Source organism: Gaeumannomyces tritici (assembly GCF_000145635.1).
Source record: "Gaeumannomyces tritici R3-111a-1 unplaced genomic scaffold supercont2.3, whole genome shotgun sequence".
Taxonomy (NCBI): domain Eukaryota; kingdom Fungi; phylum Ascomycota; class Sordariomycetes; order Magnaporthales; family Magnaporthaceae; genus Gaeumannomyces; species Gaeumannomyces tritici.
In genome coordinates this window covers 6,349,879-6,377,275 of record NW_008804547.1, presented here as the reverse complement: position 1 = coordinate 6,377,275, position 27,397 = coordinate 6,349,879, and the positions used below count along the sequence as shown (strand labels likewise).

At 61.6% G+C, this 27,397-nt stretch overlaps 12 protein-coding genes and 2 non-coding genes across 14 annotated transcripts; 10 read left to right on the top strand and 4 right to left on the bottom strand.

The window, feature by feature from the left end:
- Positions 1-2: 2 nt before the first annotated feature.
- Positions 3-1,696, top strand: GGTG_07250 (hypothetical protein). The gene is made up of 2 exons (XM_009225074.1): positions 3-1,055; positions 1,180-1,696. Exons 1-2 carry the CDS (start codon positions 142-144, stop codon positions 1,343-1,345), a joined length of 1,080 nt encoding a protein of 359 aa, XP_009223338.1. The 5' UTR covers positions 3-141; the 3' UTR covers positions 1,346-1,696.
- A 431-nt stretch (positions 1,697-2,127) lies between these two features.
- GGTG_07249 (hypothetical protein) lies at positions 2,128-4,171 on the top strand (the record flags this gene model as incomplete). The annotated part of the gene is made up of 5 exons (XM_009225073.1): positions 2,128-3,108; positions 3,174-3,267; positions 3,320-3,460; positions 3,535-3,773; positions 3,866-4,171. 5 exons carry the CDS (start codon positions 2,128-2,130, stop codon positions 4,103-4,105), a joined length of 1,695 nt encoding a protein of 564 aa, XP_009223337.1. The 3' UTR covers positions 4,106-4,171.
- Positions 4,172-4,631: 460 nt separating this feature from the next.
- On the top strand, positions 4,632-6,752 carry GGTG_07248 (5'-nucleotidase). The gene is made up of 2 exons (XM_009225072.1): positions 4,632-5,946; positions 6,014-6,752. The coding sequence occupies exons 1-2, from the start codon at positions 4,832-4,834 to the stop codon at positions 6,561-6,563; spliced, it is 1,665 nt and encodes a 554-aa protein (XP_009223336.1). The 5' UTR covers positions 4,632-4,831; the 3' UTR covers positions 6,564-6,752.
- Positions 6,753-7,086: 334 nt separating this feature from the next.
- Positions 7,087-8,348, top strand: GGTG_07247 (hypothetical protein; the record flags this gene model as incomplete). The annotated part of the gene is made up of 3 exons (XM_009225071.1): positions 7,087-7,212; positions 7,287-7,690; positions 7,748-8,348. 3 exons carry the CDS (start codon positions 7,087-7,089, stop codon positions 8,346-8,348), a joined length of 1,131 nt encoding a protein of 376 aa, XP_009223335.1.
- A 794-nt stretch (positions 8,349-9,142) lies between these two features.
- GGTG_07246 (hypothetical protein) lies at positions 9,143-10,639 on the top strand. The gene is made up of 2 exons (XM_009225070.1): positions 9,143-9,446; positions 9,529-10,639. The coding sequence occupies exons 1-2, from the start codon at positions 9,326-9,328 to the stop codon at positions 10,533-10,535; spliced, it is 1,128 nt and encodes a 375-aa protein (XP_009223334.1). The 5' UTR covers positions 9,143-9,325; the 3' UTR covers positions 10,536-10,639.
- A 122-nt stretch (positions 10,640-10,761) lies between these two features.
- Positions 10,762-10,854, top strand: GGTG_20146. Its single transcript has one exon. It is a non-coding gene; the product is annotated as a tRNA-Glu (tRNA).
- Positions 10,855-10,857: 3 nt separating this feature from the next.
- Positions 10,858-10,941, top strand: GGTG_20145. The gene has a single exon. It is a non-coding gene; the product is annotated as a tRNA-Lys (tRNA).
- A 970-nt stretch (positions 10,942-11,911) lies between these two features.
- Positions 11,912-12,600, top strand: GGTG_07245 (hypothetical protein). The gene has a single exon (XM_009225069.1). It carries the CDS (start codon positions 11,945-11,947, stop codon positions 12,590-12,592), a length of 648 nt encoding a protein of 215 aa, XP_009223333.1. The 5' UTR covers positions 11,912-11,944; the 3' UTR covers positions 12,593-12,600.
- A 275-nt stretch (positions 12,601-12,875) lies between these two features.
- On the bottom strand, positions 12,876-14,548 carry GGTG_07244 (hypothetical protein; the record flags this gene model as incomplete). The annotated part of the gene is made up of 4 exons (XM_009225068.1): positions 12,876-13,460; positions 13,533-13,777; positions 13,839-14,327; positions 14,401-14,548. The coding sequence occupies 4 exons, from the start codon at positions 14,546-14,548 to the stop codon at positions 12,876-12,878; spliced, it is 1,467 nt and encodes a 488-aa protein (XP_009223332.1).
- A 361-nt stretch (positions 14,549-14,909) lies between these two features.
- GGTG_07243 (hypothetical protein) lies at positions 14,910-15,497 on the bottom strand (the record flags this gene model as incomplete). The annotated part of the gene is made up of 3 exons (XM_009225067.1): positions 14,910-15,150; positions 15,306-15,426; positions 15,479-15,497. The coding sequence occupies 3 exons, from the start codon at positions 15,495-15,497 to the stop codon at positions 14,910-14,912; spliced, it is 381 nt and encodes a 126-aa protein (XP_009223331.1).
- Positions 15,498-15,795: 298 nt separating this feature from the next.
- On the top strand, positions 15,796-16,515 carry GGTG_07242 (hypothetical protein; the record flags this gene model as incomplete). The annotated part of the gene is made up of 2 exons (XM_009225066.1): positions 15,796-16,016; positions 16,263-16,515. The coding sequence occupies 2 exons, from the start codon at positions 15,796-15,798 to the stop codon at positions 16,513-16,515; spliced, it is 474 nt and encodes a 157-aa protein (XP_009223330.1).
- Positions 16,516-16,610: 95 nt separating this feature from the next.
- GGTG_07241 (hypothetical protein) lies at positions 16,611-17,930 on the top strand (the record flags this gene model as incomplete). The annotated part of the gene is made up of 1 exon (XM_009225065.1): positions 16,611-17,930. The coding sequence occupies one exon, from the start codon at positions 16,611-16,613 to the stop codon at positions 17,928-17,930; it is 1,320 nt and encodes a 439-aa protein (XP_009223329.1).
- Positions 17,931-18,298: 368 nt separating this feature from the next.
- On the bottom strand, positions 18,299-23,332 carry GGTG_07240 (hypothetical protein; the record flags this gene model as incomplete). The annotated part of the gene is made up of 14 exons (XM_009225064.1): positions 18,299-18,325; positions 18,391-19,369; positions 19,442-19,495; positions 19,560-20,089; positions 20,151-20,323; positions 20,401-20,558; positions 20,676-21,229; positions 21,297-21,551; positions 21,651-22,092; positions 22,173-22,191; positions 22,261-22,765; positions 22,822-22,964; positions 23,042-23,147; positions 23,228-23,332. 14 exons carry the CDS (start codon positions 23,330-23,332, stop codon positions 18,299-18,301), a joined length of 4,050 nt encoding a protein of 1,349 aa, XP_009223328.1.
- A 1,450-nt stretch (positions 23,333-24,782) lies between these two features.
- On the bottom strand, positions 24,783-25,962 carry GGTG_07239 (hypothetical protein; the record flags this gene model as incomplete). The annotated part of the gene is made up of 2 exons (XM_009225063.1): positions 25,191-25,962; positions 24,783-24,967 (listed from the first exon to the last, which is right to left on the bottom strand). The coding sequence occupies exons 1-2, from the start codon at positions 25,774-25,776 to the stop codon at positions 24,783-24,785; spliced, it is 771 nt and encodes a 256-aa protein (XP_009223327.1). The 5' UTR covers positions 25,777-25,962.
- Between the last annotated feature and the right edge of the window lie 1,435 nt (positions 25,963-27,397).

Below are 27,397 nucleotides of genomic sequence, written 5' to 3'. Positions count from 1 at the left end.
CGCGGAGCTGACCGAAGATCGGACCTCGGCTCGAGCATAGAGACATAAATAGCTCGGCAGGGCAGCACCAAATTCGCGCCTAGCACCTAGCTCCAAACCAATCACGACTTGTAGCGTTTGCGATACGAAAGATCAGGCAACATGTGCGACTTCTCCCAGTACGGCACCCCCTCGGCCGAGTGGCTGGCGCTGGAGCCGACCCTCCCTCCCTTTCCGGCGGAGATGGCGCTGGCCGACCAGCAAAAGCTGAGCCACACGCAGCGCGAGACCCTAGCCGCTGAGGGCTTCGCGCTGCTGGCCGACAAGCTGGTGACGGCCGACTACGCCATCCCGACGCGCGACGGCTCGACGGTGCCGGCGCGGACGTACCAGCTCAAGGAGACCAAGGGCCAGAAGGGGCTGCTGCCCGTGTACCTGCACCTGCACGGCGGCGGCTTCTACTTCGGCACGCTCAACTCGGAGGACGGCATCTGCGCGCGCATCGCGGCCGACACGGGCGCCGTCGTGCTCAACGTCAACTACCGCCACACCGACACGCACGCGTACCCGACGGCGTGGCACGACGTGCAGGACGCCTTCGCGTGGCTGCACGCCGACGTGGAGGGCCGGCTGGGCGGCGACCCGGCGCGCGTCGTCGTCGGCGGCATCTCGGCCGGCGCGCACCTGACGGCCTCGCTGACCGTGGCCCAGCACCTGGCCACGCCCGGCTGCGAGGCCCTGGCCGCGCTGCCCCGGCCCGCGGGTGTGGTGCTGATGATCCCGACCACGGTGATGTGGCAGTGCTACGCCGGGCACGCGGCGCGCCTGGCCGACCCGGGCGTGACGGGGTCGTACGCGCAGTGCAAGGACGCGCCGCTGCTGCCCGTGTCGAGGATCCACCTCTACCTGGACCTGCTCAAGGTCCAGGACCACGACCCGGACAACCTGATCCTCAACCCCGGCAACATCCCGCCCGAGAAGGCGAAGGGCCTGCCGCCCGCCACGTTTGGCGTCGCCGGCCTGGACCCGCTCAGGGACGAGGGCCTGTTGTACGCCAAACTGCTGGCAGAGGCAGGGTGAGTCTGCTTGTTTTGGCCATATTTTCGTTTGCTTTTCGATCGGGAAACCGGCCCGGGATGGCTGGGTCATGAGGCGCGTGCCCGCATGCTGACATTCACGTGCCCTTCCCTGCCACTGTAGCGTCCCGACAAACGTCAACGTCTTCAAGGGCCTCCCCCACGGGTACAGGCGATTTAACGTCAAGCTTCCACACGGGTCCAAGGTCTGGGACGAGGTCATGCACGGCGGCATAAAGTGGGCTCTGTCCAACCCGCAGCCCGCGCCTTTCGAGATCAAGGAGCATTGACCAGGGCGAGATGATGTCCGGAAAGGAGGGAAGCCGCTGCAGGGACTGGCCCTAGCCGGCATTGGTTCGGCGTCCATCTTGGCCGCAGACGGCAGTGGGGCCATCCGGCCGATCCGACCATGGGTTGCAGGCAGGGCTCGGTCGGGGGTCGGGGAGACGGGCCAACGGGCCACACTTGTGCTACCGCATCGGCGGGACGGTGTCCCGGACTTATAGTGGAGACAGGTAAGAGATAGGCCGGGAGACCACAAGAGTGTTCCAGACAATCGGGTGATGATGGCTGCCGTTGCCCTTGAGCAAGATCCTACTCGATACTTGGCATAATTCCAACAACTGAATACAAATTCTGCCGTTGTTCCCCCGACCTGCCAATCACCGCCACCCATGGTGCTGGGACCCCCGCAGACCCCCGCTGGACTTGCCGTCGCGTCCCTCCGCGATGAGCCGAGACCAAGCCGCCGTAGGCTAGAAGCCGAAGTCAGATCCTGACATGTGCCCTTGGCGACTGTATGAAATGGGAATGAGAGCTAGGTCTAGGCTGCTTTGCGGAATGGAGGCTTTGCTTCCGGTGCCCCAAGTAAATCCCCGCACTTCCTCTTCGTGGTACCCAATCAGCTCATCGGGATGTCCGGAAAAGGCATGATCGTAGGTTGGGGCTCTGCAGTCGCGGCGGCACTTAAAACCACGAGAAATTCTAGTCCATGGCCAGCAGCATCTCCTTTTCCCGACATGCTGCAATGGAAGCCAAGTGCTAGCCCAAGTTCCTCCAAGCTCAGCCCATCATGAATGGAAACACGGAAGCAGCGTCGCTCTCGGGTCAGCGGACCACAGCCCCCATCGGCAGCGGGTACGACTACATCGTCATCGGCTCCGGCGCCGGCGGAATGCCCGCGGCAGCCCGGCTCGCAGAATCCGGCAAGAAAGTGCTGCTGATCGAGCGGGGCTCCGTCTCGACGTACCGGTTCGGCGGGCGACGCCGGCCGGCCTGGCTTGAGGACACGAACCTCACCCGATACGACGTCCCGGGCTTATACAACGTCATCTGGCACAACCACGACGGCATCCGCAATGCCGACGTCGGGCCCATAACGGGGAGGCTGCTGGGCGGCGGGCCGGCCATCAACGCGGGGCTCTGGTTCAGGCCGCAGGCCGCCGACTGGGACGGCATCGGCAACCCCGAGGGCTGGCGCGCCGCCGACATGGCGGGCGCGACGGAGCGCGCCTTCGCCCGCGTGCCCTGGACCGAGAGGCCCGCCGTCGACGGCGTGCTGCACAACACAAAAGTGCACGAGCTGGTGACAAAGGGGCTCGCGGCCAAGGGGTGGAGGGCTGTCGTGGCCAACGACGAGCCCGAGGCCAAGCAGCGGACCTTTGCGCACGCGGCGCACTTCTTCATGGACGGCGAGCGCGGCGGGCCGCTGCGGACGTACCTGGGCGAGGCCGCGGACAAGCACGCGGGCGGGAACCTCGAGATATGGACCGACACCACCGTGACGAGGCTGGAGAGGCGCGGCGATACGGTCACGGGCGTGCAAGTAGATGCGGTCGGGGAGGCGGGCCATAGCGGCGTCGTCAAGGTAGGAGATGGCGGCCGCGTGATCCTCTCGGCCGGCGTGTTCGGCACCGCCAAGATCCTCTTCCGCAGCGGCATCGGCCCGCGAGACCAGCTGGAGGTTGTCGCGGGCGTCGAGGGCGGCGAGATGACGCCCCCATCGCAGTGGATCGAGCTGCCTGTAGGGCAGGAGCTGGACGATCACGTCAACGTAAGGCGCTCACACGGGTTGCTTACAACCTCGGGGATACAGCAGCTGACGAGTGCCCAAACCAGACTGCCATCGCATTTGAGCATCCAGATATCGTGCATTACGATTTTGATGCCGCATTCGACAACCCACCCCGGGCAGATGCCGAGAAGTATCTATGTAAGAGCGCCTCGTCAACGTGGACAAGGGTATGAATTCTGACGGGCCGCAGCCGGCCGATCTGGTATTCTAGCACAAGCATCCCCCAACATCAACCCTGTGTTCTGGGAGAGCATCAAGGGGGCCGACGGCATTACGAGACATTTCCAATGGACGTCGTACACGCTAGGCCCGCAATCCGGATCTGGAAACAGTGAGTACCGGCGTCTCAGCCAGCCAAGCACAAGGAATAAGACACTACAATTGCTGACGATCTTGTCCTCCCAGACTCTGCCGCCCTCCATGCAGGACTTGGACTAGGAAAAACATCTCGCGGACGCGTCACGATTGACTCGTCGCTAAACATGGGCGTGGGAACCATGCCATACTTCAACGACGAGGGCAACCACGACCTCGAAGCCGTCATCGAGACCGTCGCGCATGTGGTTGAGGCCGTGTCTGCGATACCAGGGGTCAAGATGCTCGAGCCAGCGCCGGGGCAAGACGTGCGGGAATACGTCGAAAGCGTAAGTCAATTCCTAGATGGGATTGGATTTGGAACAGTTTTTGGCCGTTTGCTAACAACGACCATGCTCTCTATCCACGCCTGCAAATGCAGATCCCTGTGACAATAGCCAGGACGGCAAACCACTGGGTTGGCACGACGCGCCTGGGGACCGATTCAGGGCTGGAGGGCGGCAGGGCCGTCGTGGATGTAAACGCGCAGGTTTACGGCACCAGAAACTTGCATGTCGTGGATGCGAGCATCGTGAATGGCATCCAGACGGCAAACCCGCAAGCAGGGATCATAATCGCGGCCGAGAAGGCGATCGAGAGGATACTGGGGTTGGACAATTGAGACATGTGCTCTCCCCAATACAATACTCCAAGAAAGAAAAAAACAAAACAAAAAAACACTCATGCAGGGCGGGTAGCTTGCCTCTCCATTTGCACGGTGCCTGGCGGGTTGGAACCTCGCTTCGAAGGCTTTGCAGCAGCTCCTTCTCTCACAGCGTATCATTTTAGCACATGCTTTTTTCCCACCTGCAGGCAGCATCACCCAACTGCTTCCCGTCGTGCCAATGCATTCTCAGCTCCTTCCTGCCCAAACCTACACGCTTTCCCCATAGACTCCGATTCGCCAATGGCCAAGCAAGCGGGCGACACACGTGCGTCTGGCGATAAGCCCCACGAGTCGCCAAATTTTCAAGATTAAGCTCCATTTCCCCCTCGCGCCCCAACAGCATGGATCAGCAATCCGGGGATCCCGCTGTCATGGTTGGCTGGCGCAGAGTAGCCACCATGTCGCTGCTTCCCGACCTGCTTCTTTCGGCAGGTTGCCAACCCTGCAGCGGGGCCGATTGGCACTCTGCGCCAACCGGGCTGGGACCATGACCCGCAAGGTTCGCGTGAGGCCGACCGAATGAGAAAAGGCCGGCCGAATAAGAAAAGAATGATCGCCTCTCCTCGCAGCCGACGACTCTCGCTCCTGCGACCGTCAGGCTCTTCCATGTCCGTCAGTCGCTGAGCAGGTGTCAATTGACTTTGACGCCCATCCCCAGGCCACGCAAAAATCGCCAGCACAATGCATTGCCGGTTGCCCCTCCTGAGGCTCCTCCTCGGCGTGCTGCCCCTTGCGGGCGCCGTCGCCGCCGAGGACGTGCTCTACAGCGAGCGCCGCCTCAGCAAGCGCTTCATCGACGAACAGGGCAACTACAACATCTCCTTCTACCACATCAACGATGTCCATGCCCACCTCGACGAGTTCTCCTCGTCTGGCACCGACTGCACCAACCCCTCGCGCGGCTGCTACGGCGGCTACGCCCGTGTCAAGCACTACGTGGAGCAGACCCGCCCCTCTCACCCGGACAGCCTGTTCCTCAACGTGGGCGACGAGTTCCAGGGCACCCTGTTTTACAGTTTCTACGGCGGCGAGAAGATCGCCGAGACCCTCAACCAGATGGGCTTCGACGGCATGACGCTGGGCAACCACGAGTTCGACGGCGGCGACGACAAGCTGGGCGAGTTCCTCAACAACCTGACATTCCCCATCATCTCTGCCAACATCCAGAGCACCCACCCGCTTCTCAACAAGACCATCAAGCCCTACCACATCTACGACAAGTACGAGCTCGCCGTCATCGGCGTCACCACCGAGACCACCGCTGGCATCTCGCGCCCGGGCAAGGAAACCACCTTCAGCGACTCGGTCGCCGCCGTCCAGGCCACTATCGACCACATCCGCTCCACCACCAACATCAAGCGCATCGCCGCCATCACTCACATCGGCTACGATGAGGACCAGCGCCTGGCCGAGTCCACCACCGGCCTGCATCTCATCATGGGCGGCCACAGCCACACCCCACTGGGCGACTTTCCCGGCGCCCAGGGCTCTTACCCCACCATCAAGAAGAACAAGGCCGGCGACGAGGTCTTCATCGTCCAGGCTTACCGCTGGGGCGAGTACGTCGGCTACATCGACGTCACCTACGACGCCGATGGCAAGATCCTGGCCTACCACGGCGCCCCCGTGCACATGACCAACACCACCGCCCAGGACCCCGGCCTGCAGGCCCAGATCACAAGCTGGCGCGCCCCTTTCGCAGAGTTTGCCGGTGAGGTTGTTGGTTTTAGCAACGTGGACCTCGACCAGACCCAGTGCCGTAACAAGGAGTGCCTGCTGGGCGACCTGATGGCTGAGTTCGTCCACCTCCATGCATGGTTCCTGTCGCTAGCCTTGTGCTAACCTTTTTTTTTCTCACCGCAGCGCCATGGTCGCCTACCGCCGTAAAGTCACCACCGGCATCGACTTTGCCCTCATCAACGGCGGCGGCGTGCGTGCCACCATCGATGCCGGCAATATTACCCGTGGCGGGGTCTTGACCTCGTTTCCGTTTGGCAACACCATCGTGGACATGACCTACACAGCCGCTGACCTGTGGAAGGTTCTCGAGGGCCTGGTCTCGGGCGTCAACCAGTTCAACGGCAAGACTGTCACGTCGTTCCCTCAGCTATCCAAGGACATACGGATTCTTTATGACCCTGCCGGGCCCGTCGGCAGCCGCCTCAAGCGCGCCACCGTCGGAGGACAGCCAATTGATTCCAAGGATACAAGCAAGAAGTACACCTTCGTTACCGTGGACTTCCTTGCTGGAGGCGGCGACTCCTTCCTTGTCCCCACCACCGGCTTTGCCACTCTGGACGCACAGGACGTTGTGCTCATGGCCTACCTCGCTGAGAACTCTCCCATCGACATTGCGCTTGACGGTAGGATCAAGACGGTTGGTGAGTGTGCTCGCCGCCGTCGCCGTGCCTAAGCCGCGGTGTGCTGGCCAGCAGGCTCATGGAATGTTTCATGGGCAGTGCCTGACGAAAAAAGTCAATGCCACGAATTGGATATAATTGACGAACTAAATACAAATAATCCTATCGTTAACTGTCCGAGCCGAATCCCCTACGGTCGCGGTCTATAAATGCGCAAATGAGCGGTGCTGCTTGGGTCGATACTGACCGAACCCTCTTTTGTCAGACCACAGCCATTGCAGTTGTACCGCCGCTGCCGGAAGGATGCAGCGGGCAGCATCAGACAAGCCGAAACGGCGGACCGAAGTCTAATCATATAGCAGCTAGAACATTCTGGTCCCCTGTATCCCCTTGCTATTCGTACGATACCCCCACCACTCGGATTCCGGTCGTTTTCAGATGAACCTTGGTATTCGCAAACTGTACTCCTTCAGAGGACACTGCCAAAAAGCCGATGCTATAAGATACGACCAGACAGCGCACCAGCCACGTCAGTTGGTCGAAAGAGGGGTTGGCCCCAAAGACCTCGAGAACACAATGTCTGATACACACACGACAACGGCCCCGGCGGCCACCACGACGACCACCAAGCGGACCACGCCAGAGGGCACCGGTCCTGAGGGCATCAGGCTCGGCACCACAGCCGAGGCGGCCGCGGCCGAGGTGATGCCAGCCGCAATCTCCAGCGACCCTGCCCTGCCCCTGCCCCTGCCCCTGCCACCCCGGCCGCCGCCGAGAAAAAGGCGCGCACGGCGGTGGCGGCGGCGCCAGAGCGGTCCATCCGCAAGGACAGCAGCGCCGCGGCCGAGGCGGCGGCCGTCGTGGCGGCCATAGCGGCGGCGACGTCGACGCGGGGCCCCGCGGTAAAGACGCCGCTCACGCACTACCCGTTGGCGGGGCAGGCGGTGCTGGAGCGCAACGCGCGGCGGCTGGCGGGCAAGCCGTACGCCAGGTACCTGAACCGGTCGCTCGAGATGTACAGCGACGCGGCCGAGGCGCTGCAGGCGCCCATGCCGCGCTCGGGGGTGCTGCTGCTCGCCGACGCCGGCCGGTTGCTCGAGGCGGGCCACCACGCGCACGAGAACGGCTGGTGCGGGCTCGCAGACGGCGCGGCCTACGCGGCGTCGCTAACACGCTTCCCGTGAGACTGCACGGGCGGCATGGTGCGCTGGTGGTTCTGGTGGCACGCGGTGGAGAGCGAACGGTACGCGCTGTGGTACCCACACGCCCACATCCGCGTCACCCTGGCGTCGTCGTCGTCGTCGTCGTCCTCGGGACCCGGCCGCGACCGGCTGGCGGCCATGGCGGACCGGACGGCCCCGCACGTGCGCAAGTGGCTCGGGCGCACGCACCGCGTCGAGGAGCTGCTGGGCGAGCGGCGCGTGTCGGCGCACCTGCGCTTCGTCGATCCGGCCCGTTACGGCCTGCCCTGGGACCGGCTACGGGCCGCGGGCTACGAGGCGGCCGTGTGCGCCGAGGTGCGCGACGGCTGGGAGCCGCGCCTCAAGGTCGGCGACGTGGTGCATCTGTGGCGCCGCCTGGCGCCGGCCGAGGGCGGCGGGCTCGAGCTGCGCAGCCGCTACTGGCTCGGCACCGGCGTGCGCCTCGACCTGCCGCTCGTGCGCGTAGCCGTCCCGCTCGACCGCGTCGCGGGCCTCTTGGGTCTCAAGGCGGCCAGAGGAGGGGCCAGGACGGCGTACGATATGTTTCTGCACGACCAGAGCGAGTTTACGAATCTCGCAAGCTTTCTGCCGCAGATCTACGGGGATTTTCTCGCGGGGCGGCTTGGGGACTACTGATTAGGGATGGCGGGGTTGATGGTTTGTTGTTTAACTGTTTGCTTCACAAGCCGCCGCTGCGACTTGCCTGGCCTCTTCTCCTTCCGACTACCCATGGTGCGACGTCTTTGTCTGTTTGTTTAACTTTCACGTTCCCCTGGTGGCCAGTTTTCTGGTAGCACAGTTGTTCACTCAACAAAATGCTAATAAACGATCCTAATGAATGCAACGGGTGCGGCGTATGGAAGAAAGACTTTCATCTTGCAGAATGGTAGCGAGCCGACTTCTCCAACGGTGATGCCGCACGGAGCGGCCACGTTGGCTTCGGGCCCCGCGGGTCCCCTCCGAGTGCCTGGGCGGCAAAACAGGGGCCAAGACCCGAAACAAGCGCCGAATCTTCGGCCAAGGTTGCATTTGGAGGGCGGCCAAAACATTATTGTCGAGTGGCTCTGACTGGGAGCGTTTACAGTTCGATGCAGGGCAGTTGGGGGCCGAATACCTAACCACATACATACAGACGGGGCGGGCTGCCGGCCTTGCAGGACTGATGGCCCTAAATATGCTGTGTGATAGTGGTAGGGCCATACGAGGGCAAGATATTGGGTGGTTAGTGGAAGCAACACGTTGACGATTTATAAGCTCGCGATTCCATGGCAACAACGTCAACACTCGAACCCTGCCTGACACGGGCAGCACCAGCAGCGATCCCCTGGGCCACCGTCTTGAAACGGTGGCCCGGCCCCCAGGAACAGCCAGCGGGCATTACAAATCCACCACGACTGACAAATGGGCGACGGGCTCGACCAAGCTGCATGTCGCAGCTGCTTGGGAGCGATGCTCCGAGTCAGGCTGGAGAAGAACCCTGGTATAAAACATGGCGTCGCCCTCGTAGTCCAGCACATGCGACGCTGCTTGCTCAGACCATAGACATTTGATATTAAAGCCTTGACGGCCCACACCAAATCCACCTCTCCCACGAAACCCCCTCCATCGCCGCCATGACCAAGCTTTTTACCCCTCTCAAGGTGGGCTCGTCCCGGCTGCTGAACCGCGTGGCCATGGCGCCCATGACGCGGTTCCGCGCCGACGACGATTGGGTCCCGATTCCGGCCGTCGCAGGTAGGTTGCCCGAGCCGCCAGGGCACGCCCTCTCCCCAAACAGTTAGGCCCGGATGCTGACCATAAACCCCCTCCGCCGCAGACTACTACGCGCAGCGCGCAGCCGTCCCAGGCACGCTCCTCATCACCGAGGGCACCGTCGTGTCGGCGGCCAACATGGGCATGGACAATGTGCCCGGCATCTGGACGGACGCGCAGGTCGCGGCGTGGCGCAAGGTGGTGGACGCCGTGCACGCGCGCGGCGGCGTCATCTTCTGCCAGCTGTGGGCGCACGGCCGGTCCGGGACCAACGACGTGGCCAAGAAGCTCGGCCACGTCGTGCTCGCCCCGAGCGCCATCGCCATACCGGACGAGGGGCGCGCCGAGGTGCCGCGCGAGATGACCGAGGCCGAGATCCGGCAGGCCATCGCCGACTACGCGCTGGCGGCCCGCAACGCCGTGGAGCGCGCCGGGTTCGACGGGGTCGAGATCCACGGCGCCAACGGGTACCTGCTCGACCAGTTCCTGCAGGACATGTCCAATAAGCGCACCGACGCGTGGGGCGGCAGCGTCGAGAAGCGCGCGCGCTTCCACGTCGAGGTCGTCAAGGCCGTCATCGACGCCGTCGGCGCCGACAGGACGGGCCTGCGCCTGAGCCCGTACAGCGACTACCAGGGCATGCTGATGGAGGACCCGAAGCCACAGTTCAGCTACCTGCTGGAGCAACTGAGGCCGCTGAAGCTGGCGTACCTGCACGCGCTCGAGGAGCGCGCCGACGTCGCGGGCCAGAGCGAGAAGCAGCTGGACCCGGTCAAGAACCTCGACTGGATGGTCAAGCAGTGGGACAATGCGAGCCCGTTCATCGTCACGGGCGACCAGAACGCCAAGATTGCGCGCGAGACGGTGGACGAGCGGTTCAAGGACCTGGACGTCATCGTCGGTCTCGGCCGGCCCTTCATCACCAACCCGGACGTGGTCTTTAGGTTCGAAAAGGAGCTGCCGCTGGAGCTGTCCGATGACCGCGCGTCCTTCTACGAGGCCAAGAGCCTGGTGGGGTTCGCCGACTACCCGTACAGCTCCGAGTACCAGGCCTCGGTGGGTGCCAACTAGACGGGAGGCATTATAACTAGATTAGCATGATAGCGTTGCATTTTAGCAGAAAGACGGCCATGTCGAACAATAGACTTGGATTTTCGTTGCGCACTCATTTTTACCCGTCGTGTCTTTGGTAAATATCCCAGATGACGCATCCCAGCCCCAGTTATCCTCCCAACTACAAGCCCTAACCGTATATCCCCACCCCACAACCCTCCGCCGCAACAAGACAAAAGTCAAGTCCGATATGGTGTAGTGGCTAACATCCGGCACTCTCAAGGAGGTCCCCCTCCTGAGGTCTGCCGAGCCCGGGGTTCGATTCCCCGTATCGGAGCCAGCCCGGTTAGCTCAATCGGTAGAGCGTGAGACTCTTACGACCTAGGTCATCTCAAGGTTGCGGGTTCGACCCCCGCATCGGGCTCAATTCCCGGTGCGCCTACAAGGCACACAACCTCTTTTTCTTGACTTTTTTTTTACCCTTAAGCGCCAATAATTGTTAATGCTTGCCGGGCGTTTGAGGCCTAACGCATAACAAAGCAGCCCCCACCCATAGATAGCCTCGCGCAGCAAACAGCCCGCAGACGTAGCCCGACCTCGCACCCTTCCTTTCCTATAGCCCCAAGCCGTCTGGGAAAAGTGCAACGGTAGCGAGGGCTGCGGGTGTGGCTTTTGTCGAGCCTCTCTGCCTGCCATTGTGACGAGAGACGGCACGAGCGTGTCGGGACTGCGCGCCGCTCGTTTGTGTCGACGCGCTCGAGGTTCCCAGCTTCGGCAGTTGTGGGGACGAGGCGAGGAGGAAGCCCGGGCACCGTATGGTGGTGAGGTAGCATTGTCGAATTGGTAATTTGCGGCGCGATAACTTGTCGCCGTCAAGTCGAGGACGATGATCACCACCAGTAGACTGCCACATCTGCTCTTTATTCTGTGTTTTATGTTGTGCCCTTTGTCTCTTCGTGTCTTTCAGATTATCGGTTATCTTACTTCAAGACGGTGCGTTTGCGCTGAAGGCAGGCCAAAGCACGGTGGTTGTATCCCTCGCGGATTTATCCTCCAAACGTCCGTTTCAGACATCACAACGCCCCCAGGTTGCTTCAGCCGCGGCAAACAGTCTGCGGGGAGGCGCCGAGTTTGCACCCAATGGCAGGTCCAGGTGGAAGTGATCCTGCCGTGCTGCCGCATTCAACCCTCGCGCAGCCTTCCTGTTGGGGGCATGGGGCGGCTGTGGTGACGGCCCCCAAAAAAAGACGACGAGCGAGAAGCAGGCACAACATACGAGATGCCAGGGAACACCCGACGCGAGGCTCCCAGGCCGCCGCATTGCAGAACCGATAGGCAGCCTCGCCCGACGTTGCGGGCCAAGAAAAGAAACAGCATGCGCCGCCACCTTGGACCACGACGCAAGCCTCGGCGCGATCCTGTCAGGAATGCGGCACCGCGCCCATCTTGCCCCCCGAGGCGAGAACCGCAATAGCACGCCCTCATCAACACTTAGGGATCTTGAGCCGCAAGGACAAGCACCAACCCAACAAAAAAACACCCCCACAGGACGCACAAGCCCGCCAAAACCAAAACCATCAAGCATGTCCCTGGACGCCGAGCCGGGCCCCTGCACCTACCTCGTCTACTGGGCACGCGACAGCCCTGGCGGCTGGACGAGCGCGCACAGCACGTCGGGTCCCGTCGAGTCCCGGCGCGTCAACGAGTGCTGCCGCCCTGAGCGCCTGACGCGGGCTGGCGACGACTGCAACTACTGGTGCGCCGACCCGCGGGAGCGGCGGCGGCGGCGCCGACGCGGCGACGACAACGACAACGACAACGACAGCGGCTGCTCCCCGGCCCAACGCCTACGCGGCTGCCTTCGGGGCAACGCGACCGCCGAGCCGTACAAGTCGCGCTGCGTGGCCCCGCAGCCGCCACCAACGACGACGCCGGGGCCGAGCGATGGCGGCGTCGACGGGACGGCCGGGCCATCAAAGAACGCGGCCGGAGGGACAAGGACACCCAAGATGGGGATGAGAATTCTCCTGATGCAAGCTCTCGTCATATCCAGCCTTCTAGCACGGCCATGGTGACATGGGTGAGGGATAGATAGAAACGGACGGTGACAAGGAATACCAGGTCATAGCGGTGGCATCAAAAGAGCCGCCTAGACACAATGTATTAAAAAATAAAATCTCGCGAGTCTGGGGCCGGACTGTGAGCCCAGCGGACACTTCTCTGTGGTCTAATGAACTAGCCGGAACGCCGCCCTAATACAAACAGTATGCTGCTGGCCAACTAGTGCGGCCATTTCTTGATGCGCCACTGCCAGTGAGATGTAGAACAGACAAAGGAGAAAACGCAAGAAAACAAGGCTTAGTCGTAGCTCATCCAACCAAACATGCCCAGCCCGCTGCCGATGAGCAGCGTGGTCAGGATTCCGGCGCCTGCCCTGTCGCCGCCCGTGATCTCCTTGAACGACCTGGTAGGGGTGTGGCGCAGGCCGGCGTTGGGATCGCCCCTGCTGGTGCCGCCCGTCTCGAGCGTGACGGGGCCCTCGACCGGGTTATTGGGGAACTCGTGCAGCAGCGACATGACGCCCGAGAGAACGTTCATCTGCTCGCCGACACCCGTTGTGCCGTCGGCGTTGGGGTCGCGGAAAACGCCCTTGCTCCAGTAGAAGCCGCAGGTGCGGCCGCGCGGGCCGCCCGTGCACTGCCTCAGGCCCGCCTCGATCGACTTGCGCATCACGGGCATAATGGTCCCCCGCATCTCGGGCACCAGCTGCACCACCACAGGCATCCAGCGGGCGACGAATCCCTTGAACATGACCATGTCCTGGGTGCACTGATTGTCGAGGTGCTCGCACGAGATTTCGAACGCAGCTCCCTTCTCGAAGAAGTCACGGAATATGGCCTCGGTTAGCTTCTCGACGGCCGTCTTCCATTTCTGTGCCTTGGTCTATAGTGACAACATCAAAGTCAGTGGTCGGGTCTACAATGGCCGAAATTCGCAGAGGCGCGTCAATCTTACCTGGTTGTACATGAAAGCGGCTCCCTGGACGAGAACGCCGGCGTTGTACGAGAACTGCTGCTTGTTGATATCGGTGCAGTTATGCTCGACGTGACCTCCATCGAAAACCTTGTAGGTGTCATGGTCGATGTACTTGACAGCCCACAGCCAGTCCCAAGTTCGCTCGGCCTCCTTGAGATAAGTCTGGTTGCCGGTGTAGCGGGCAAGGCGAGCACCGAGGTTGAAGTAGATGCCGTTGGCAATAGCTGGAGTTATAGTTAGCACAAGCGCCTAGATCATGGGCTTGGAGCGACGATGCACACGTACTGTTCTTATAGTTGTACCCTGTGTTCGTGGGGGGAACCTGCCACCTCATTCCTCCACCACAGAGTTCGTCGTGCCTCTCCTTGGACGCCTGTGTCACCCAAACGCCCTGTGCCAGGGCAAGCCAGTGTGCATCGCCTTCCTTGGGCGAATCGGGAAACCTCATCTCGGCGGCCTGCATGACGGCCAGACCCCAGAAACCCTGGTCGTCGTTTCCGAGCGAAGCACGATGCGCAGGCGGCTGAAAGTCGCGATCGGGGCCGTGCTGGGCCAGAATACCATCGGTGACCAGTTTGTTGTAGGTGGTGTCCCCCGTCAAGTGCCAGTAGTCGATCATGGCAGCCCACATCGCTCCAGCCTGCCACCAGTAGTACGGCCCCTTGCCGTCGTCTGGCGGTCCGGGGAGAATTCCAGTTTCCTGGCCGGTTTGGTTACCAGGGTATAGAGCCATGACCTCCCAGGCAAGGTCTCGTGAGGACTGTATTATTTGATCTGATCGCGCAGTGCAGGCCCGGGTTAGAGACATGTCCGGCTTCCGAGTCAGCCTCAGCCTACGGCGACATACCTCTAGTCCCAATCTTGTAGAATGGATGAGGGTCTCCCGCTGGGGCGGCGGGAGCAGGGGCGGCGGGAGCCTGGGCCGTCACCGGCAGGATGCTCGCCGCCGCCAGCAGGAGGACGCCTGCTGGCGACAGTTTGGAACTGCCAAACATGCTGGGCTAAACGATGGTCGGGTCGGTTGGTGTCTGTAACGAGCGGCGAGTACACCAATCCGTGAGCAAGCGATCAATATTCCGTGTCCCGGTGGTGGCCTATCAGCGAGTCTTGCCGGGCCGGCAGCGAATTCGATGGAGATGGGACAGCGGGTGGAAAAGTGGAAGGCGAATGAGCGTGGGTTGGTACAGATGTAACGATCGGACGACTTGATATTCAGGTCGTTGAAGAGACAGGAAGACACGCTACTGGCGTTGAGAACTCGGCGCCGGGCATGCAGAATAACGTAGGATGCAAATGGGAAAGGGAGACAAAGAGAAATGGCAAAGGCAAAAAGACAACAGAACCGGATTTTCCAGCCTAGGCATGACGCGGGACGGTAGGCGAGTAGCCGCTTGGCAGCACCCTCCCGCAGGCATTTGCGCGCGCGCTGGACGGCTTGGTAGTCTCGGAAACGTGCGCAGGCGGCCCTCTCTGTGGTCGGATCTGCCACACATCCCTCCTTTCCGGACCCATCAGAGGACGAGACTTCTCGGTGCCGCGGGGGCTGTGCCAGCGCCAATGCGCATCAGTGAGCTTGGCGTTCTGGGCGCCGAGCCCCCTATTTCTCTCCTACTACTTCAGTGGGTTTCTGCCTCTGCTGGCGGCTTGAAAAAAGCCAAGGGCGCGTCGCTTGACTGTCGCCCAGACCAGAGGGCAGTATGCATTGGGGCTGGTGAGGCTGGCTGGCCACCCCGTCTGCCGGCACAAAGATACATCCGTTCCTGCATGTCAGCGACGGTACCGATATTGGTTGATATCATCGCCCAAGCCAGCACACAAGGCACTGGTTCCTCGGGCCCACCAAGCTGCGACTCAACTCCAGACGGGAACCCAGCTGAGGGACAGTGTGTGTCTGGGTCAGGTGAGTCCAATCGATTGATGCTTACCGACACCGGTGCCCTGCATTTGGGATTCGCGTTTGATTTTGGTCAGCTTGAAATTGGAGTTTGAAAGGAAATTCGATCCGTCTCGATTCACCAGCGAGTGGGGCTGAGGTGGAGGTGGGGCGCTTGGCAGGGGGCACAGATGGAGGCACGAAAAGTGTGCAAAGTCACATGACTCGACCACTCGCAACGCGGCAACGGATTTTCCAGCGATCAAACGGCGGGAAGTCATGTAAAATTACCTAGCCGACTCCCCTGTCCTGGTGCTGCAATCTTCCCGAGACGAGGGTTCGGTAAGAAAGGCGAGCTCCCCAGCCACAATGGGTCGCCCGCAGCTCTTCAACGCTCTCATCCGCACCCACCACATCACCTCGCGCAAAAAGGTGCAACGCCTACGCAAGGCGGCCGACGACCAGGGGCTCCGCTTCGTCCTCCTCCGCAGCGGCGGCTCCCCCGGCATCATGTACGCCGAGGCCAGCGGGGAGGAGCCGTTGAGGGACTGGGTCGGGGCCGTCCAGGCGCTCCGGTACAAGGACTACCGGTGCGTCTGCAAGCCGACACCTTTCGCTTTGCCCGAGACCCCCGGCGTCCCCGTGGGGTTCCGCGAAGTTGGGGCTGTCGCCGACTTTGGCCACGAGATGGAACGCCGGGGCTTGATAGAGTGGTGGCGGAAGGGAATGGGCTACGGATAAGCTGGCTGCCGGAGTTGGCCCCTCAATTCTGACCGGACTGGACGACCGTGGATTCTGCGTGGTTGTGTTTGTTCTACCTGGACAACCCGTTGCAGGTTATGGAATGAGCTCGCCAGGGAGCCACGCATGATGAGCCCGCGTCGGCCGACATGTCCTGGGCCGCCGCTTTCCTTACTACTCAAGGATTCGTGCACCACTTGCCGTGTCTACCGTTTAACAAACAGCGATATGAGGGTGACGACAACAAAGCTGTTGGCCTCGCACATTCACCCACCTGACATGTTGGTGAAGCGTATGGCAGTGGCAATCGTGCTGGTGACTGGGCAAACCGGCAGCTATCAAAACTAGGACGGAGCGAGATAAAGTGCGTGCAGTCACCAGGTCGCATTTGGCATTTTCCCACATCGTATCGCTCTCTATGCATAGCATTACGATAAAGCATAATGTCAACCGAGGAGCTGAAGATACTGGTGTGCCCGTCAGGATTCAAGGGAAGCCTCCAGCCCGGCGTTGCTGCCGACTGCATCGAGGCTGGCATCCTCTCCGTTTTGCCCGATGCCCGTGTCTTCAAGGTCCCTCTCCTTGACGGAGGCGAAGGCTTCACCCATGGACTAGTCCTCCCGACCGGGGGCACTATCCACCGGATCCAGGTCACCGGCCCAACAGGCACACCGGTGAAGTCCTACTTCGGTATTTTGGGCCAAGTGCAGAGGGAGACGCCCCGAACAGCGCAGCAAGCGCTAAAGAGAATCGAGAACCAACCACCGAGCCAGACCCCACCCCCAATCAAGACAGCCATCATCGAGATGGCCGCCGCGGCGGGCCTAAGTCTTGTGCCGCCGCACCTCCGCAACCCCGGCGTTACCACGACATTTGGCGTCGGCGAGCAGATCCTCTCAGCCCTCGACGCGGGCGCCCTGCGTATCATCGTGGGCTGCGGCGATGCTGGCACCTGCGATGGCGGTGCCGGCATGCTGCAGTGCCTTGGCGCGCGCCTCTTCGACGCCCGCGGCGAACAGATCCCGACGGCCCGCGGCGGCGAGTCTCTCCGCCACCTGGACCGCATCGACCTTGGCGGACTCGATCCCCGCCTCCGCTCCGGCGCTGTCAAGATCGAGGCTTCGGTCAACTGGACCAGCGTCCTCACTGGACCCGGCCAGCAGGCGGGCATATTCAGCGCGCAAAAGGGCGCCACCGTACACCAGGCCGAGATCCTTGCGAGCTGCATGTCCCGCCTGGCCGACGCCTCGGCCCGGGCACTAGGCTGCTCCGCCTCCAAGATTGGGCGCGCCCCGGGGTCCGGCGCGTCCGGCGGGCTAGGGACGGCGCTTCGCCTCATCGGCGCCACGCTCCGGCCCCGCTACGACGTCATGGCCGATTTCTCGCCCCTTCTGTGCTCCCTGTTGCCTGATGAAAAGGCCGGCGAGGGCGCCTGCGAGCTGGATCTCGTCATCACGGCCGAGGGTGGGATCGACGGCCAGACCCCTCAGGGCAAGATGCCCGCCGATGTGGCGCGTCGAGCGCGCCGGCTGGGCGTCCCGGTTGTTGCCATTGCCGGAACCGTCGGGGAGGGCGCGCGCGAGAACCTGGCCGTGGGCATTGACGCCTTCGCTTGCATGATGCAGGGGCCCACGACCTTGGGTGAGGCGGTGGCCGATGCTGAGAGGCTTGCCAGAGAGGCGGCCGAGACGGTCATGCGTATTGTTGGTGTCGGCCTCAAGGTTTCCGAGAGGTGTGCGAGGAAGCGTGAGGTGGCTGTTTGAGGTAGAGCTGCCTTGTTAGAACACTGGCTATCGGTGCGTGCCCACCTAGGGCCACAGTAGAGCGGCTGCTTCAGCGGCGTGGGATGTAGCACTACCAGCTTCCTACGAGCATTATAAGAATCACGTTGCTCGTATCTCTTTCAACTTCACAACATTGGTTGGGCCCACTATTGCTTGCTACATACTACGTGAAAGATCCCCGACATCGATGGAACAACCTCGAAGTGCCAGGTACCTGGGCGCTGGACAAAAAAGATTCGAGACTACGGGCACAGTATGGTGATTCAGGGACAACTATGTGCTTGACATTGCCTCTAAGATCACCTCGCAACTATAACTACAGCATAGTAAACAAAAATCACATTCCATTACCTATCCAGTGCTTGGGATTGGCACTGCAACCGAAAACTGTTAGCAGGAGGTCGCAAAAAGAGGTCAGAAAAAGCGTCTCGGCACATACCATCTCGTAGTAGATCCCCCGTCTAGAAATCAGGGTGGCATGCGTCCCCCTCTCGACGACTCTCCCCTCAGACATGACAAAGATCACGTCGGCGTTGCGCACGGTTGCCAGCCTATGGGCCACCACGATCATGGTCCGGCTACCCTTGGCGGCCTCAAAGGTCTGCTGGACCGCCGCCTCGGTCTCACTGTCCAGGCTGCTGGTGGCCTCGTCGAGGAGCAGGAGCGAGGGCCTCCGCACCAGCGCGCGCGCGATCGACAGCCGCTGCTTCTGCCCCCCCGAGAGCGCGACCCCTGCGGCGCCCACCTCGGTGTCGTAGCCCTGGGGCAGGCTGATGACAAAATCGTGCAGCCCCGCCTCCTTGGCGGCGGCGTGCACGTCGGCCTCGACGACGGCCGACTCGTCGGCGATGCCGAGCAGGATGTTGTCGCGCACGCTGCCGCTCAGCAGGCACGGCTCCTGCGCGACGAGCGACATGGCCTCGCGGTACCGGGCCAGGTCTAGGTCCAGCACGTCGTGGCCGTTGCAGAGCACCTGGCCCGCGCCGTTGGCCGAGTAGAAGCGCTCGAGCAGCGAGATGACGGTCGTCTTGCCCGAGCCCGAAGGGCCCACGATGGCGGCGAACTGGCCGCGCGCCACCTTGATGCTGAGCCCGCGCAGCACGGGGCCGGACCGCGTCGGGTAGCTGAACCAGACGCCCCGGAACTCGACCTCGACCCCGGTCTTCTCGTCCTCGCTGCCCGCGAAGGCGTGCGGGCCCAGGCCGGGGATGCCGACGCCGTCGTCGTCGTAGTCCATGTCCCGCATGTCGAGCACGCGGTCTGCGGCTGCGGTGGCGTGGGCGATGTCTGGGGGTGTCGTGTTTATTAGACTTGGGTGCGCATGTTGATATTCGACTGTTGGAGAGACCCACTGGGACCGAAGCTGAGCCACTGGCCGGCACTCATGGCACCTTGGACGACGGCAATGTACACCAGCACTATTGGGTGGTTTGTTAGTGCTAAGTAAACTCGGGGACAGGGTGGCTGATGGGGCTTGAGCGGGATTCCACTTGCCATATTGGAACGGGGTGTACTCGCGGCTGGCCAACAAGCGCCCGCCATACCTGCCGTGGGAGTGGTCAGCAAGCGGCGCCCTTCACGCAGAAACTCATTCACACCGCAACTTACCACAGCACAAACGCAATGCACAGGAAGGAAATGCTGTCGCTGAAGGAGAATAGCAGCAGCGACCACCTTGCCTTGCGGCTCGCTCCCTGGACGTGGTCTGTCAGCAGCTTCTCGTACCGCTCCCCGACGCCCTGCTCCATCGTCAGGCTCGATACGGTCCGGATGGCGGCGATGCTTTCGGACGCGTATCTGGCACCCTCGGCAAAGACCCGGTTGGCCTCCATCTCGAGGCGCACCTCATGCCGCACGCGGTAGAACATGGCCGCCACGATGACGGGCATGGTGGACGCGAGCGCCACCGCCGTCAGCTTCCATCCGAAGACGAAGCCGACGATGCAGCACCCGACCACATTGAAGAGCGAGACAAGGACAAAGGCCATGTTGGCGCCCAGGAGCTGCTGCAGCTGCGTGGGATCGGTGGCCAGCCGCGCCGTTAACGCTCCGATTGTGTGCTCCTCCTCGTCGAAAAAGGCGGCCGGCTTGGTGATGATGTTGGAGAAGTATTCTTTGCGGTAGAGCCGCGTCAGGCTCTGACGGGAGCATAATGATTAGCGCAACTAATCCTTAGTCTCGACGGGGACTGACACTTACGAATCCTAGCCGAGTAGTTGACCAGCCCAGAAGCAGGTGGCTAAGCGCGACTCCTCCCGCCAGCGCAACAAACATGAGGCAGAAGAAATTTGCAGCACGCTGGACGCTCTGCCCCCAGAAAGAGAAGAGATTGAGCAGCATGGCGAAGAGGTATGCCTGGACCGGAGTGCTAGCTGTCAAGCGGTCCAAGTAGCAGTCAGCAGCTGTCACTCTGGAGCAGAAATATGAAGGGCGGCGATCAAACACTCACCACCCGCACCGAGGGCGCCCACAAAGATGGCGGCGTAGAGCTTCCATTTGGAGCCCTGCTCGGCCAGCAGCTCCGCGAAGCCGCCGAGCCAGTGGCTCTCCTCCTCTACGAGCTTGATACGGCCGTCGTCGTCCGATGACACGTCGGACGAGCCGTCACTGCCGGGGATGGTGATCCGCGTGCTGACGCGCGTGCTGGTGGCGCTCATCATGGGCGCGGCCGCCCCCTCGCCGATGTCGTCGCGCGCCACCAGCCGCTCGGGCGGCGCCGCCGACGACGCCGTCGTGCACGTGTGCCACGAGTCCCGCCGGCCGCGCCCGCTGCTGCCGCTGCCGCCTTCAGGCACGCTCAGGAAGTGGCTGCTGCCGTCCCCACCTCGGCCCACCACCTCCTCCTCCTCCTCCTCCTCCTCCTCCCCATCCAACGCCGCCGCAGCAAACAGGCCGGCGGGGAGCGGCGGCGGTGGGTTCCCGGCGGGGCCGACGTCGATGGTCTGGGCGGTGGCGAGCATGCTGTAGGCGCTGCCGCGCTGGGCGCGCAGCTCGTCGTGGGTGCCCTGCTGCACGACGCGGCCCTTGCGCAGCACGACGATCTTGTCGGCGCGCTTAATGGTGCCCAGCCGGTGCGCGATCACGATGGTGGTGCGGCCGACGCTGGCGCGCTCGAGCGCCGCCTGCACGATCTGCTCGCTGCGCACGTCGATGGCCGACGTCGCCTCGTCCAGGATCAGGATCTTGGGTTGCTTGACGATGGCGCGCGCAATGGCCAGCCGCTGCCGCTGCCCGCCGCTCAGCTTGATGCCGGACTCGCCGACGGTCGTTTGGTAGCCCTGTGGGTGTGTATTGGGTTAGTGAGGACCTTCGAGATGGGGTATATCACGGTCTGGAATCACTCACATCCGGCAGGCGGGCGATGAACTCGTCCGCAAAGGCGTCTTTGCAGGCCGCCTCGATCAGCAGTGCCTTCTTCTCATCGCTTTCGTGCTCCCACCTCGTGCCGATCAGGCCGTTCTCCACGTTTTTGTATATCGTCGTGTTGAACAGCACATTGTCTTGTTGGACCAGGCCGATTTGGTTGCGCCACCACTTTATATCGATCTCGGTGAGAAGACATCCGCCTATAGTGACGAAGCCGTTGCGCAGGAACAGAACCTAGCACACAAAAGTGGGTCAGCAGTTTTTACCACAAGTCTCAAGAGTCTCAAGCCAACCCCTATACATGTTCCTCACAGGGCCAAGCCAGAAACTCACGATTGGGTTGGTAGCGGGATCCCCATTAAACTCATACCACCTCTCCAAAATGCCGACGATGGTGCTCTTGCCCGATCCAGAAGGGCCTACAATGGCCGTAACCTTGCCAGCTGGGAACGTCAGGCTCAACTGGTCCAACACGCGCACCTCGGGGCGGGCCGGGTAGGCAAAGTTGACGTTCATGAGCACGATGTCGCCATCGGCGCGGACCTCGCCGTCGCCCTTGGCCGCGCCGTACGTGGGCTTGGGGGCGTCGATGATGGTGTGGAAGATGGCGCACGCCTCGGCGGCCTGGTGCGCCGCCGCCAGGGGCGCCGAGATCTGCCCGATGGACGTCGCCATCATCATGACGCACAGCAGGACCACGATCAAGTCCTCGGGCGTCGTGATCAGCACCACGGCGTGCATGCGGAAGGCGAACCAAAAGGCCAGCGCAAATGTTCTGGGAAGGGTAGGGTGAGTTAGTATTACTGCCGCCGTCCAGAGGAATCAAACGGGGGAGGATTGTGGGTAGGCACTCACCCATAGACGCCAAAGAAGACTTGAACGCGCCATGTTAGCACCAGACTCCAGACAGTAACAAAGTGGTGAGAGGGTAGAGGCTACCTACCCAGCGCCTGCTGCAGCCCAACAAGCCACGCCATCGAGAGTCCCCTGCGCCAGGACTCGTCCACAAACCCCGCATACTTCCTAATCGCCTTGGCCTCTGCGCCGCACGCGGCCAGCATGCGGTACGACGCAAACGCCTCAGCGGCGACGCTGGCGGCCTTGATGTCGGCCTCGTGGACGGCCAGCGCCTGGCGGCCGACGAGCGGGGTGAAGACGGCGTAGGCGATGCCAATGAAGACGAGCCCCGCGAGCGTGACGAGGGTCAGCAGCCAGTTGAAAACGAGAGCGACGACGACGGCCGACGCCACGCTCGCCGCGCCCGCCACCCCGCCGCCCAGCCGCTCCGAGATGCCGACCTGCAGCAGGCCCGCCGTCACCGTCACGATGGCGGCCGTCTGCCCCGCCGGTATGGCGTCGAGCGTCGAGATGGGCAGCGCGAACAGCGAGCGCAGGTAGATGACGCGGATGGACGACGAGATGCGCAGGCTGCTGACGCGGAAGCCGAGCTGTTGTCGTGTCAGTTGGGGTTGGATGGGGGGAAAGCAGGAAGGGGTGCGCTTACGTTCATGATGTAGGACGCGACCAGCCTTGCGACAAAGAGATAGATGATGTAAAAGACACACTGGTTCACTGATCTGGAGAACTGGGCACCCGTCGTGGCTGACCCTTGGCGATAGAAGTCGGTGAAGACGCCGATCAAGTTGGCTAGAGACCGCCTCAGTTGAGTCCCATCATCAGTCAACCCGTCATTTAAACCAAGGACTATATCTTTGTCCACTTACCAAACACGATTACCATTAGGGGGATGGTCAACCCTGTGGCCATGGCAGCCACTGAGGCGATCGCCAGCACGATTTTGTCCAGGAATGTTGCATAGCTGAATATTTTCTGTATACCAACGACAGCTTGTTAGTGACCTTCACGCCCATACGTCGTCGACGTCATCATGAAGGAATGTGGGCACATACAATGAAATTCCTCAACGACAACAGCGTTGTTGGACTCAATCCAAAGCGACCTTTGGGCCCGCCGCCGCCATCAGCCGCCGCCGCAGCCGAGGTTGCGGTGGTCATGGTGATATCTTCCGTGACGCGATCCGAGATGGGATGGGGAGCTGGGTAACCCCCGGGCGCGAGAAGCCGAGTGGTGTATCTCTGCCCTACCCCGGAACGCCTTTCACGATATGTCAAAGGGCGACAGCCTCGGTATCATGGACAGCGACGCTTCTACGAGAGCTTCGCGCAGACCAGGCAGCAGGCCGTCTCTCGATATCTCCCGAGGTTTTGACGGGACTGGGTGGGTGGTGTAGGCCAATGCGCTCTAGGTCAACTTTGCCGTCAACAGAACCGCAGGAACGAGAAACGAACGACTGGTAGAGGGAAACAAAACACCAGCAGCAAAAGGAGATGGCACCAGCCAGGCAACTCGACATTTGGAAACAAGCGGGAGAAACAAAGCACTCTCGTGCCAGCTGCGAGCAACAGACGGTCTCGTAAGGACCTATACCGCAGATGTAATACCGCAGAGGGGGTCGTCCTCAAACGTGACGCCTCTCCGCGTGTGGCAAGGAGGCCCTGTGACGGCTGATCCTTCTGACGGGCCTACCGGATTTCTTGGCGAGAACTGTGGGCCGCGATCTAGGGAGGCGTGTGTGAACGGGATGTTTGGGGACCCCTGGATGGGGCGTGGGGGGTCTAGTCCGGCGATCTGTTTCCCGCGCCATCTCCTTCCCCTGCAGCCTGTCCCATGCTAGCGCGCTGGTCGGGGTGGCTCAACCTTGCGTGGCGTTGGCAGACCTCACCACGGAGTCGCACCTCTGCTCACGGACCAACCATTCTGGCCTCTGACTCTGACGGGCCGTGTGGTTTCTAGAAACTCTGTGGCGTCGACGCTCGGCTACACCCCAGACGCATGTTTCCCAGCTGTCGCCGACCGTGCTTCGGTGGGATTTGGGCAAGCCCGGCTTAGCTGAGAAAACTCGGATCGAAATATGTGTGAGGGACACGCCTCATGACTTGGCAACACAGCAAAGCAACAGCGGGCGGACCAACGTGCACCACCGGTTCGTTTGATGATGGGTGCTGACCAGGACACGTCATATGTCCGGCCGGTCAGCCTATGCACCTCGACCATCTCGGCCGGAGCGACCGCGCGGGGACGGGAGTATTTTCGTTTGTTGGCGTCATCCTTCACGGCTGCCGCGAATACAAGTGTCGGGGTATCAGTGATGGCTGGTTTGGATCACGCTAGAGAAAACCGGCCAATTATTACGAAAGCGTCGACGCTATCTTTGCACATTCGGATCAAGATACCTAGGTACCCAGGTGGTAGTCACTGGTATTTGTGTCAAGGGCATGCGGGAATTGGAGATGTCAGGACGAGTTTACAAAGCTTTTCTATCCAACCCTGACCATGTTGACGCCTTCAAGAACGCCGTTAATAAAAGAACCATCTAGACGACAAAACTGTAAATTCGCCGCAAACGCCGTTGGTTTCTGCTAGCCCCGGCTACAAAGATCCCGTCTATAACAGGCCCTCCTCCTTCATCTCGGAAATGGCCTCCCGGACAACATCAGCCAGCTCTTTGATCGTTTCCCGGTCGCGTGGCAGGGTATGGCCCTTGGCGTGATCAAAGAGGTACGCTGTGTCGGGATCGCAGACGTTGTACAGCGCCATGGACCCGTCCAGATATGGGTCTAGGGATCCGACTGGAAGGAGAAAGTATGTCAGCAAAAATAGAACATGGTACGTCGCATGTTTGACGAAGACGAGAGCGACGGACTGAGGGGGTCCGAAGCAGCGAGCTGCAGAGTGCGTGTACGAGCGTTGAAAAGAGGGAAAAAATCGTGCTTGAAACAAAGACATGTGGAATGCGCGGCTTGCATGATGACCGCGTAGGCCTGTCGTCAATGGCAGCAGCAAGACACGTACCTATATGCAGCGTCCTGCTGTCGATGCGCTCCTCCGTCTCATCCGAAAGCACGAGGCCATGCGTGGTCGGGTCGACGGGCGGCCAGCCGGCGAAGAAGATGCCGTACTTGAGGCACGACGGCTGACCGGTGCGGGCGGCGCGGCGCTGCTCGTGGAGCAGAAAGGTGGACGCGACGGTAGCGCCCTCGGAGTAGCCGATGATGCCGTCAAAGGGCCCGCGGCGGGCGATGACCTCGCTCAGGTACTTGATGGCGCGGCTGGTACTTCGGTGCGAGGTGGCGACGCCCACCGTCATGAGCTCGCGCATCGTGTCTTCTGCCGTCTCGCCGCGCGGGAAGTCGCGGATGCGCGAGAGCACGTCGTTGTCCTGTATCTTGGCCGCCACCTCGTCCGGCTCGATGAAGCGGTAGTAAGGCGGCTCGCCGAAGAACTCCTCAAAGCCCTCGGGCGGCTCGACCTTGCAGGGCCCGTGGGTGAAGTAGAAGGTCGCGGTGCCGTCATTGGTCAGCTCCTTGAGGATTGGCGCCAGCTGCACCTGGAACTTATCGGCACTGCCGTAGGCGCCGGGAAGGCAGAGGAATCTCATCTTGATAGAAGTGGTTGAGTTGGCGGTGTGGCGTCTCTAGAAGGTCTAGAAGGCCTAGGAGGACTAGGCAAGGATACTGTAGAAGCGAGGCTGAGGAGCTAATGTTGGAATGTTTTTTGAAAACTTCCAGACGCCTTGCTTCATCAACGGATGTCTGTCCCTTGTGCTTTTGTTTGTCTGCTGATCAGGGGCCAAATGTGCCATGGAATATTTCTGTTTCAGCAGAGATATAGGGATCTATTCTAGCTGGGCAAACAGAGGCCAACGTAACCTTGGATACCCCCGTCATCAAACTATGCCAACCTCGAGATAGGCGTCAAGATAGCCGCGTCAGTGGATGATAAAGGGGCACCACGCCCACCCGACCCGGCCCGTCGCCCATCTAAAGGCAACTCGTCGAAACATGTGGCCGCTCCCTCGCGTTCTCGAGGGATGGGTGATGGGACGTGCCCAGCACTGGGTACCTATCACGTCTTCCTCCGCTCGTCGCTCTTATGGCGGGTGGGCGGCCAGCAACGAGGGCAGGCGACTGGAGGCGGAGGATGTGGTCTGAAACCAGAAGCAACTTCCGTCCCATTGACGGCTTCCGACGGCGAGGTCACGTTAGCGCCACAGCCCTAATGATATTAAATCCTTCGTTCTCATGCGGGCCGCTGCAAGGCCGAAAGTGCCGCTGTGTTAGGTTTGCCAAGCCCGACAGGAGTCGACAGGTTGTCGTCCGTCTATCAAGATCCCTGGCCGCACGCTCCTTCCCGGAAGGTCATCGCCTGAGGCGGGGCAGCCCCACCTCACCCCAGGCACCCCCTGCAATCCTCCAGGAAACGCGGGAGAGCAGCACAGGGATTGAGGCGGCACCAGCGGCAGCAACCGGGCTGACATAACAACCTCCAACGCACGCTCACCGTGCTCACCCCTTGAGACATGTGCACCACCACGGGCGACCCCATTCTGGACAACGCGGGACGTGAGAGATTGGGTAGCGCAGAACAAGGCCACTTGCCGTGGCACAGGCGCTTTCGCCGTTACCAACGCTAAAACACTAAACATCGTTGGTTACATGTTATCTCACACGCTTTGGTCTGAGAGAACCACGCTGCTGCTTCACAATGTCGACACAGCGCATACCCCCCCTCGACGCGTACCGAGGATGGCGACAGCAGGGGCACACATGCTACTCCGATTCCCCCGCGGCGTGCTGGATCCCCAGCCCGCCTGGCCAGACGTAATGGTTCAGGCGGAGCTCCTGCGGTCATCGGGCTTTGACATCGACTCCTGTGTTCCGCCTTGCTCGCCCGACCGAAACAAGGACAGGTGGTGAGCCTGTTTTACGGCTGCGCCCCCCAGGCCTTACTCCGCTCCCCTTGGCGACTCGTGTCTCCGTCAACGTGCCAGAACTCCGTGACAGGAACGGCTCGGAGTCCACAGACCGGGCAGGTCGCCTGCCAAGCTGAGTGAGGTGCGCGACATACAGCCTCGGTGGCTGGGCGCTTATGTCAACCGTCCAGGACGCGTAGTTCTCTCACAAACTGCCGGCCGGCAGGTTCGTCTCCATATCCACATTTAGCTCGAGTCTTTACCCTTCAAACTGGCCTGCCGAGTCACCAACCCAATCCTCTCATTC

Coding starts and splice junctions, on each gene's coding strand:
- GGTG_07250 (XM_009225074.1), top strand. CDS start 142: ATGTGCGACTTCTCCCAGTACGGCACCCCCTCGGCCGAGTGGCTGGCG. Junction 1,056..1,179: donor AAACTGCTGGCAGAGGCAGG/GTGAGTCTGCTT, acceptor CTGCCACTGTAG/CGTCCCGACAAACGTCAACG.
- GGTG_07246 (XM_009225070.1), top strand. CDS start 9,326: ATGACCAAGCTTTTTACCCCTCTCAAGGTGGGCTCGTCCCGGCTGCTG. Junction 9,447..9,528: donor CCCGATTCCGGCCGTCGCAG/GTAGGTTGCCCG, acceptor CCTCCGCCGCAG/ACTACTACGCGCAGCGCGCA.
- GGTG_07245 (XM_009225069.1), top strand. CDS start 11,945: ATGCGGCACCGCGCCCATCTTGCCCCCCGAGGCGAGAACCGCAATAGC.
- GGTG_07248 (XM_009225072.1), top strand. CDS start 4,832: ATGCATTGCCGGTTGCCCCTCCTGAGGCTCCTCCTCGGCGTGCTGCCC. Junction 5,947..6,013: donor CTGGGCGACCTGATGGCTGA/GTTCGTCCACCT, acceptor TTCTCACCGCAG/CGCCATGGTCGCCTACCGCC.